This window comes from Rhea americana, unplaced genomic scaffold (genome assembly GCF_003343005.1).
Source record: "Rhea americana isolate MKP2758 unplaced genomic scaffold, rheAme1 scaffold_81, whole genome shotgun sequence".
Taxonomy (NCBI): domain Eukaryota; kingdom Metazoa; phylum Chordata; class Aves; order Rheiformes; family Rheidae; genus Rhea; species Rhea americana.
In genome coordinates, this window is record NW_028186990.1 from 2,474,029 (window position 1) to 2,485,009 (window position 10,981).

General features: G+C 39.4%; 1 protein-coding gene across 1 annotated transcript; it reads right to left on the reverse strand.

The window, feature by feature from the left end:
* Nucleotides 1-500: 500 nt before the first annotated feature.
* On the reverse strand, nt 501-10,256 carry GPA33 (glycoprotein A33). The gene is made up of 7 exons (XM_085323052.1): nt 10,208-10,256; nt 5,916-6,067; nt 4,853-5,063; nt 4,108-4,266; nt 1,720-1,833; nt 1,080-1,203; nt 501-582 (listed from the first exon to the last, which is right to left on the reverse strand). The coding sequence occupies exons 1-7, from the start codon at nt 10,254-10,256 to the stop codon at nt 501-503; spliced, it is 891 nt and encodes a 296-aa protein (XP_085179178.1).
* Between the last annotated feature and the right edge of the window lie 725 nt (nt 10,257-10,981).

Here is a 10,981-nt window from a genome sequence, read left to right on the forward strand (position 1 = left end):
CTGTCCTAGAACTGCAAGCTATGATACTTGCATAATGCCGTAAGCAAGACCACCCTTTTTCAATGGCATTCAGTTAGTGATCTTGAAACCTGTGGATCTAGCAGTAACTCTGTTCTCCAAATAAACCTGACTAGCTTCTTTTACAGAAAGTGGGAAGGCTAGAAGACTGGTTATTTTTGGGTGAGTGGGTGAAGCAGTGCTTCATATGCATTTTTCTGCTGTGAGGTTTTATATTAGTCTCTACTGCATGTTAAGCACTTTTTTTTCCCTTTTTTTCTTTTTCTTTTTCTTTTTTCTTTTCTTTTTTTTTTTTTTTTTTTTTCCCCCCGGAGAGACAAGGATATTCTCTCCCAGGAACCTGAAGTCAGAGCATTAGCTTTGGCTTGTTTATTCTGAAAAAACCCTCCTTCTTGCGTCAAGAGAGAGGGATTTGATTTCTTTTCTACCATGTCTGTGCCTCAGAAAATCCTGAGGATGGCATTGGCCTCCTGCTTCTTTCTTCATTCATCCTCAAAGTCATTGTCTGCTGTCCGACTCCTCGTAGGCTCCTCCTGGGAGGGTTCATTTCTATCTTCTCTCTCCCTAAAACATTGTTCAGGATTAGAGATGTTAATTAAAAACAGTTACCAATTTTTCTGAAGAGATTTTGCATTATAATGGATTCAGATTGCTCTAAGTCCACCTGAAGTGTATCAAACTGAACTCCATAAATTAAGTCTTTTTAGTGGTTCAAGAGGTGTGAGCTACTTTTTTTCTGTAGYGTATGTATAGAGAAAGGATAACTGAGGTATCTTTGCTCATCCTGTTCTTGCTTGATGGACTTTGGCTTACTAGTTCAGTTCCAAGGCTTGAATGTTCATGTTCTACCTCAGAGATCACAAAGGCATCTGGGAATACTGGGCATATTCTGTGAGAAGAGGTAGAAGCCGCTATGGTAGAAATTGAGAGGAGAAAGGAGTGAACACTTTTCTTGGTGATTTTTCTTTCTTTCTCTAAGCTTTCCACTTGATATGTTAATGCCAAAGGGAGAAAGTGAACCCTTCATATGTTCCATTCACTGTTTAGAGAAAGGTACTTACGTCATCTCGTAGTCCTTGTCCTTGTGTTCCCGACAGCAGCAGCAATAGGCTAAAATACCAATAACTATAATTGCCACAACACTACCACCAATGATGCCAGCATAAAGGGCAATGTTCATGGATGCTGTAAAGGAATAAAAAAAAAACAATCTCTTTGCAACTGGAAGACAATAAATGTGATCAGCACAACCACTGCACTTAAAATTGCACTAGCAGATGTCATATCCCACTACCAGATCCAGGCTGAGTGGGGACCACATTAATTGGACTGCAGCAATTGGAGCTAATTCTGTACTGGGTTGCTCATGTATCTATAGGAGCAATTGCTTAGACAGGAACAGGGAAGAGCCTCTGGATCTGAACAACTTCTGTTACTCAAGTTGAGATTCAGACTTTGAGTGCTGAGGCCTGTCTCTTTTTATATACATCTCTTTTGTCCGACTGTGAACTAACTCTATGGACAGTTCTATGAGCATTTGAGGCAGAGAATTTCTTTTGAAGATTAAATAAAACCTGTGCTACTTTTTGACAAAAAATAGACTTTTATATTTCAGTCTGCTTTGTCTCTGTTCATGCCTTCATGCTTGGACAGGATGCATCCTCTGGTACTACTCTTCCGGTAAGCAACTTGATCTCTTACGTGGCATAACGCTGACTGTGATGTTGCAGAATTCCTTTCCTACTCTGTTGCTTGAAGTGCAGATGTAAAAGCCAGAGGTATCTGCTGAGATGTTCTTTAGAGTTAACTGTTCTCCTGTTGTAAAACACAAACCCAGTGAGGAAAAGAAAAGAATTAGAGCAGAGAAGGAAGTGGGGACAGAGCTTTTTCAATTCTAGCCCAGACTAGTGGAGTGATGAGAAGTTATTAAAGCTGATGGATTCTTCTGCCCTGCGTGAAAGTTTCCATGCTAGTCTCCAGGTTTTACTATGATTTGTGTGAAGATAAATGGAAATGTGGTTTATTTGGATACAGGGAATATGGGGCATTTCAACATTCCTTTAAAAAGGAAATCGTAGTTGTGGGGGTAAAGAAGCAACCTTAGTAAAAGCTCATTTGCAGTGGATAAATGGCAGCAAAGAGAGCACCTCTCTTTACTGAGAAACGTAAGATCACACAAATTGGCAGCTGGCTTTGAGAAGTGGCTATCTGATGAATTAATTTGTAATGTGGCAAAAAGTTCTTCAATCCTCTGGCTCTCAGGGTTTAAATTCTTAATTATTTACTGGTAGGAGAAGCAGTCTTCTAGCCTGAGAGAGGCCACTGAGGCTGCAAAAAAAGGCTAAGGAAAAGAAACGCAGTGACTAGGGAATGCTATGACACTAGATGTTTTCTGTCCGACTTGACAGAGCTCAACGCTAAATGCTAAAGCTTAGCTCTTTGTCCGTCAAAACAGAACACTGAGTTTTTGCTTGTTGCATCTCCAGCTGACATTTGTATATGTAGTGCATGCTTTTCCTTGTGACCTACTGATTAAGGTCGAGATTCCTGGTCTAAGAACGCAAAGTTCTGGATATTTTCCTGTTTTATTTTCCCTGTGTGATCTCATTTCTTTCCAGCTCGCTCATGGAACTGGGATTCCGCTTAGTTCTTTGCTGCCATCTAGCGCCAGATAGTAAAAGAGCACACAAACCAAATAAAAACAGACTCCACATTCTTGTTTTTTTGAAGTCTCTATTTACTGTCCGTGCATACTCCACTTTTTTTCTTCCAATGTGATGTTTACAGTTCTCAGAACTGAGGTTCTCAGAACTATAATCCATTATTGGATTGCAAAACCTTGTAAATTAAATCAAAACTAATTGACTGGTCAGTCAAATTGGAAGAATGTGGGTCAGATACTGTCGATATTGGAATGGATTTGAAGGGAATTCTTTACACTCTGTAGCGCAGAGATTTGCTTAGCACAAATACCAAGAAACATATTGCTTGTAGTGACAGTAGTGCCTCCAGCCATCAGGGAGGGAAGGAAGGAGACAGTCTCCACAGTTACTAGACAACTGCCCTGATGAAAATGGAAGTAGATGGAAATAGATCAGAACAAACTTCTGCCCCAGGGAAGAACAGAATGAAGGCAGAAACAGTTGCTTTAGGAAGACAAGTTATGGTGTGTTCGGGGCTTTGTSTGATGCATTGGCACCACTTAGTGGCCAGTCAGGTGAATAAAGTTTGTGTTTCTACTTAAATTTCCTCTTTTGCATAATTTGTGCAAGAGTCAGCTTGTGAGTTGAATACCCTATAGAGTCTGATCACATTTATTTTACTTATATAGCAATGCTACAGTAACTCAAACTGGAAGAAACAGGTTCAAATACATCTTCAGTCCTGCTGGAGCTGGGCATACAAGGAATAAATAGCATTGTTTAAAGCAATAAATCTGAGTTGGGTGTCACTATTACACTTCAGAGACTATTACACTCTCATTTCTGTGTGAATAGTGCTACAAAATGTCCTGTCATGGAAATCCAGTTTGTTTTGTCCAGATTCTGACTTAAAATAAAAGCAGATAAAATACTGGGCCATATGCTTGTGTGGTGGTCCTGAAGAACTGGAGGCTTCTTCATTCTCACAGCAAGAATGATGTAACTGTTTCTCTTACTACCTCCTCTAGATAGGTTTACCTCTAGAAGGCAAGTAGCTTCCAGAGCCAACTTTTGCTTGCCTTCATCTCAGAAAGTGATCTAGACATTGTCAAGTGAGCTGGGCTATAAAGACAAACCTGCTAGAAAACTTATCTCTAGCAATTGAGAAGTAATTATTTCTTTCTGCTTCCAGAGTAAGCCAGCTTTCTGTCTAGGGGAGAGCTGAAATGAAAATCTTATTTATCATTGTTMCTTCAGGTAATGCTCATTTTCCCTTTGCTGAGTTACTCATGAGTGTGTCTTGTGTCAAAAGGACGCCTTTCTAAAATCCTGGTCAGAGTACTTCCTAGAGAAATGCTTATGTGTCTTCTTGAATTTGCAATTCAAAGTCTTTCTAATCCTAATCTATAGMGAGCTCAAATGTTTAGTGTCTTCGCACTTTTCATACCTTCTGGTGTTTGTAGTGAACGGAGTTGGTTTTGTACATTGTAGCTTTGCCAGGCATATGTGGGTTTTGGGGAACCTTCATGAGAAAKGCAGGTCAGATTAATTGTCTGCCCATATTCTGCTGTCCCCAAAATCTTGCATTCTGGCTTGGATGGTGCAACTAAAGGAAGAAAAATAGGAGTGAATTTTATTACCTAGGTGTAGTCTTTTATTTCAACCCATCTTCTACTTCTGTGGGGTTTTTTTCCATGCTAAACAGAAGCTGACCTTGTGCCCGCCACCTTCTCAAAAGAACTGCAATGAACTTTTGTCTCTACTGCTGATTTGTTTCTCCCTTTTTGATACTTGTTAATGAAAATAAGGAATCATAAGATACTTTATGGGATATCTCTGATAGCGTTGGGTAACTCATCTGTTGATAAATAGAATATGACAAGCCTCAGGGRGAATGAGGAAGGCCCAGAAATGGGGCTGGAGTTATTAGGAAACTGAACTTTACAGCKCTAAGGGCCATTCTTTCCTACAGTCAGGTATCTAAGCAAGGTGGGTGCTCTCAGCCTTCCTACCTACTTATATAGTAGTAGGAAAAGACAGAAAATGGAATTGGGGATTGTGACTTACTGGGAACAGTTTCTTTCTTTCYTTTTATTTTTTTTWAAGAAAATCTGTTGTCTAAAACAATAAGGACATTAAAAGGTGCAGAGTGGGTTATATAAAGGATCTGGGGTTSTCTCCATCATTCTTACCAAGGACTAAGAGAGTCATCAATGCAGTCTGCCTGGGAGGGTCGTTCCGAAGACGAACATTGCATGTGAACGTACCGTTGTCTTCCATGATTGCTGCATTGATGGTGATGCTGATGTCCCCTTTATYTACATCACCAGTGAACTGTATACGATTCTCATAGCCCTTGCCATACTGTACAAGTCCATCAAAATACCTAATGACAGCATCATCCTATCAGAGAGGAAGGGAAGCTGATCAATCGTAGTTTCTTGTATGTGAGTCTACTGCTTAACTCCCTGGATTAGACCACACTTAAGAACAATCTGGAAAAGAGGGCCTTAAACCTGCCCCAGTTTGCCAAAGAGCCCAGAAAATTGTAAAAGCACAGAAGTCTCCATATCTGAATGTCTATCTAGACTCCCCTTTCTCTCTCACCTTCTCTGAAGTCAGGGACAACTGATTTCCTTTGCTGAGACTTCTACACTTCTCCTCTCCAAGACAGAACACCATAAGACTTCTCTGAGATACCCATGTCAGTCAAATTCCCCTACRTATTCTCTTGCATTCCTCCAGTAAGGATCTTCAGAGAAGAAACCTTAGGCAACTACTGCAAGATCTCCAAAGKGTGCTTCACCTCTAACTAAATCCCAAGAACTTCTGAGGTCTCTTTAAATACTCCCTGTGAAGGTGGGAGCTCTCAAGAATCTCTCTCTGTACTATCTTCATCAAGTTAAAATGTTTTATGTAGTATCTTAAGTGATATATGTGTAGCTTTGTATAGCATATCGCAGTATTTCACATATGTGAATAGATGGAAACCCACAGTACATATAGTGATATATTTTCAGTAGCCAGCTGCAAGACCAAGAGAAAAGAAAACGTTGGGGCTTCTTACTATCGTGAAATGAAATTGTGATAAATTGAATCTAGAATCAGAGTTTCTAATTACATAGCTCTGAKATTAAAGAAAGTATTGCAGGAATCCTGTGTTCCAACACACATTCCTGTAGTCCTGCTTCCATCTCTTCCCCCAGCCCTATCTTGGATGCCCTATCATATGATTCTTTATGAATCTTGATTTACCGCACTGTTGATTTTCCGCCAGATAACGAAGTCTCCTGCGCTGATGGAAGCATCAGTATTAAAATTACAGGGGAGAGTAGCATTGTTCCCTCGTGCCACCTCTACTTTCTTGACAGGTGTTTCCACAGTGAGGGCATGAACAGTTACCAGAACTAGGAAGAGAATAAATACTTCAGTCAGCAAAATTGGTGAAATCTGGTTTTCTACATACTTACATGTTTGGTCCTTTGGCTTTCTTACACACTACATTAACCCCACATAGCCTCTGTTGTCCATAGCATTCCCCACTGAGCAGGAGGCAATGTGTGCTGTGGCTGATTAGCTATGAGCAATTGCTGCACGAGGTGGCTAATAGCTAAACTCTGCTTTCCTTTCCACATTCAGTCCCCTCTTCTTTACTTGGACATAAATCTCTATGGAATTTGTAAGGATGTAATTTTTGACCCTTCTTTCAGCATGACTGACATCATCTGACAGGTTCAAAATGTATAACAGGAGGCAGATAAACAGGTAATACAAGTGTACCAGCAGTCTTAGGGATTTAGGCTAAAGTAAGAAATTGATATTATCAAATTTCTGGGATCAAGGAAACTCTCCATCAAGTAACTTACACCAAATCAAATCCATAAAGAACTGAGATTTTGTGCTCATGAATCAAAATGTGTTCAAGTGATACCCTGGACAGGGAAAAACCTAGGAAAGCAAAGAAAATTTATAAAGAAACAAGAGAAACAATAGCCTATGTTGCATTTGACCTGACACTTAACTCACCATGCTGAACTTTACTCCAGAGTAATGCTCTACATGTTGTAGTGGCAAGTTTTCGTTGTTGGAGGTTTAGCTTGGCCCAGCCCTAGATGACCTTTGTGCCTGTGGGAGCCTATGTTTAAAAGCACCTGCTTTCTCCTTACAGTTTGTATTTTTTCAGTGGCACCAGGCTGAATCATCGGAGAAATCTAAATCTGCAACCASTCAGACAGAGCGTGGGGAGGAGGGAAAGGGAATGCTCTCACACAGAAGCACTCCCTTCTCTGGGAGGCTGCACACTCGCATCACTGTGTGAGGCACTCCCATCACAGAGGCTCTCCCATCACGAGGTCCCGTAAGGAGGAACATGGAGGACAGCAGAGATGTGTGCTCTCCCCAGGTATGGGAAGGGCAGGCTAAGGTAGTGAAGGCATCCCTTAAAACTAACATTAGTGTCAGGACCGAAAGCTTTTGTGGTCACTGTCCTAAGAGTCACATCTCTGTCATATGTCAGATGTTTCCTGTAGCAAATGGCCCTTCAAGCCTYTCCTTAGAAATAGTCTGTGTGTATAGAACTGCTGCATATTCCCTTTCCTGAGAGGAGTTTGGTGGGAATAGCAATAAATAGCAGTAAAACTTTTCTCTCCTTTGCACCCACCTCTCCTTACTACCTGGCCGGGATGCCTTTCCTCCACAGCTGTCTTTAGAACCAGCTTGAGACATTTTTACAGCAAGTGCAAAGATTGTGTTTTGTGCTGGTCTTGTATGGTTAATTAGTAAGTTTGTGTGTTAGTTTCTTCACATGTAACATGGCAATAGTGATTCCTGTTCTCTCATGGATTAATCCATTCATAGCTACTGACAGCTACTAGAARGAAACCGGCAGGGCAAAGTATTTCTAGCGTTATTTTATTGCAGCCACTCCCAGATGTTTYTGTGTTCTGGAACACCTAGTGCAAGGGCCATATTTGCATAGTTCTAGGCTCCTTCTGACTGCATTTTTAATTATTCCCTCTGTATAAGAGACTCCTGTAAAATCTTTCTTGTTGCCTACTGCAATTGGATAGATGCTCTTCTGCGTTTAGGGGAAAACGACTACAGTCTATACTAGGAGACAGAGCAAAACCAATTTCCTGATGCTTTTGTGACTGAGAAACTGGTTCCAACAGGCCAGCATTCATTGACAGGTCATTCACTCAGCGCTGAGGGAGAGAAGAAACTGCCCAACCCTAAGACTTCCCCATATGCATATTTTTCCTTCTTCCTGAATGACTGAACTCCTRCAATAAATGAAATGTTTTTGGTTTTGTTTTTTGCAAACATATCTTCAGTGCAGAGTCACAAATTTAAATGAAACAGCATGTGCTAGAACAGTCCATAATAAGCAAGGTTGCTAATTCATTTGTTGCTCTCATCGTAAAGGCTGACTTCTGATGCCCTCCCATTTTTCCCCCCTTACTTCTCCTTCTGGCTCTCATGAAAGCTGTGTTATTTGATTCTGAGAAACCACTTTTTCCTGATCTCTTTCCTTCCCTATTCACATACACTTTCTATAAGACACCAACTGTTTCAGAGGTGGTGGTCATTCAGTAGTGTATCATTTTTTAACTATCATTAGTCATTTCAAATCTTACTTTGTCAGGTAGAACAGCCAACTACTTATAGGTAGCATACCTAAAAATTGAGGTTTGTTTTGCAGGGTTTGGGGTGTGTTTTTTTTCTTTCTTTTTTTTTTTAATGACAAAATCTATTCGAAGTACAGCTAAAGGGACAGGAGGGTTAATTCTAAAAGAATTTCAAAATAGGAGAGAAGTTCAATAGCCTATATATTAGTAGGGGAATGGTATCATCTAGATTTAAGCCTTAAATTAATGTTTTTGTTACTAATTAGTATTTCTGTAGCATTTTTAAAACAAATTTGAGATACATTTTTTCTCCCTTTGTTCAACTTATACCTTTGTACTAGTATAAAGGAAGAAKAAAAGAAAAATGACTTGTTACTTTCACATCCACCTATTGAGTAAATGCTAATAAATGGTATCAAAATACAGTGAAAAAATTACAGAGGAAGATTTGCTTACTGAAAAAAACTGAGATTCTGGTCAAGCAAAACTATTAACACTGTTTTGTCTTGGTAGTTTTGGCAAGTGAGGAGAGCAGGAAAAGTTGAAATGTGTTGTTTGAAAAGGAACTTTTAAAAGGAAATGCTTTGATTTTAATTTCTCAATACTTCAGAAATTATCTGTAGCTTAGTTCAGAAGTGGGAGAAGGAAAACCTCTTAAATGTGAATTAAATTATTTAGCATTAAAATGAAATACTTTGTTTAATTCAAAATGAGTGTTCAAGGCTTTTCATTCAGCAAGAACAAAGTATCAGTTATTCACACAATTGTAGTGAAAAGCTGTTCAGCAGGAGAAGTCAGCCTATGCTGAGATCTTGACACAATTTCTTCAAGATAACTCTAGCGTCCCAACACTGCACTGCAGTGTGCTGTGTAGCTTCTCCATTCTGATGCAGTGCATAAACCTCCTGTACCTTCCTCAAAAATTTTTCACAGGCCAGTGTTTTAATATTTGACTCTTATCACTTGAGCCTTCCCCCACAATAAGGAATAGCTTCACAAAAGCTATGGAGCACAGACAGATCTATGCTCTGAAAAGTTTACAAATCYGTAGTTTTTATAGCTCCAAATGTGAGAATAACAAAAAAGTAGAATGAATACCAACAGGGCTACACAATTTATATTTGGATCATCAATTCATGACCCAATTCATGTTTGTTATATAGGAAGCGTGTTTGTTTTTTTCYAATTACATTAGATTTTGTGCATTTTCTTCTTACGGTCTTACTGTTAAGATGATGTTTTCAATATCTTGTGTAAAAAGATGAGCGATTTCCATATGAGTAGCTCTGTTTAAAGTCTAGAAGGTATAGGARCATTTCTGTGAGAAAATAACAGATAGGTAAAAAAGCAGTGGAGGCAAGATTGCAGGCCCTGTAAGGCAGGGTGAGAATGGCAGATCAGAGAGAGGATTCTGTGATGAAGGCCAAGGGCAAGCTGTCTGATTTATAAGTGCTGGTAGGGATTGATGTGCATCTGCTTGCCATACATAATAGGCAGAGATCACAAGTCACACAGGAGTACATATAAACAATAGAATATAAAATTATGAAGATGTATGGCACATGCAGATTTATGTATAAAGTAGTAAACTCCAAAGATTTTTMCACTTCCAGTTGTAGAAATTTCAGGCACAAAGGTTGTGTTTAACAGACGCCATTAAAACTTTTTTTTTAAACATTTTCCAGTGTCATGAAGAATAACATTCTTTCCCTGCTCCTGAAATTGTCTTGTGGCTTTAGGAGATGCCTGTGAGTCTGGACATTCAGTATGGAAACGGTAAACACATCTGCGTGATCATAAACATGCAAGAACTTCTACTAAACAAAAAAAGAAATGCACAAATTCCATTGGTATATTCTGACTTGATAGTGCTTTTTTCTTCTACCCAACCCTTGAGGACATAACCAAATTAGTACTCACCTGCACTGAAAATGAACAACTGAAGTCCTTTCGTTWTCATCATCATCATCTCTCTTTTGTTTCACCAGGAACTATACTTCCTCATAATTTCTAGGTAGTTAGATAAGTAATTGGCTTTAGCTAAAAGCCTGCTTCACAGTTGCATCTCAGGGTCACTTCCTCAGTCTACTTTAATGTGCTTCTTCACCCATTTGCCACTCCTCCTCTGGCAAGAATGACAAGCCAGATCACCAGTAGATTTTGAAATCACTTGCTGTTCTCTGCCTAAGGGGAGAGACAGTACTTATGAACTCACCCTTCCTTCTCCAATTAAACTACATTTCCCTAGTTTCTCCTACGCACATAGGTGCATAAGGCAAGAGAAGAGGTAATCCAAAGGGCAAAGTGACTGGGAGTGTACATTAGAACAATTCAAATCATGTATGTGATGACATGTAACTAAGGGAAAATAAGCCTCATTCATCTCATATATTTATTAAGGGAGCCTGGGGCTAGACTTACACAGATTTTGAAGTGTTTCTTAATGCAGGTAGCTGCCTAGGTCCATGCTTTAAAGAACTGAGGTACTTAACTCCACCTATGTTAAATACCTACAAGAATACTTAATTATAAGCATTATAAGTCTAAATCTTAAGTAAGATGAATCTCACTCAGCGTATTCAAAGCTCTTATACCTACTGTTTGATTGTTAAGTATGTGGTTTTTACAGCAGGAGCAYGCACCAAAGGTACTTTCTTTTTTTCCCTTGAAAAAGGTTGTTAGATAAACTAATCA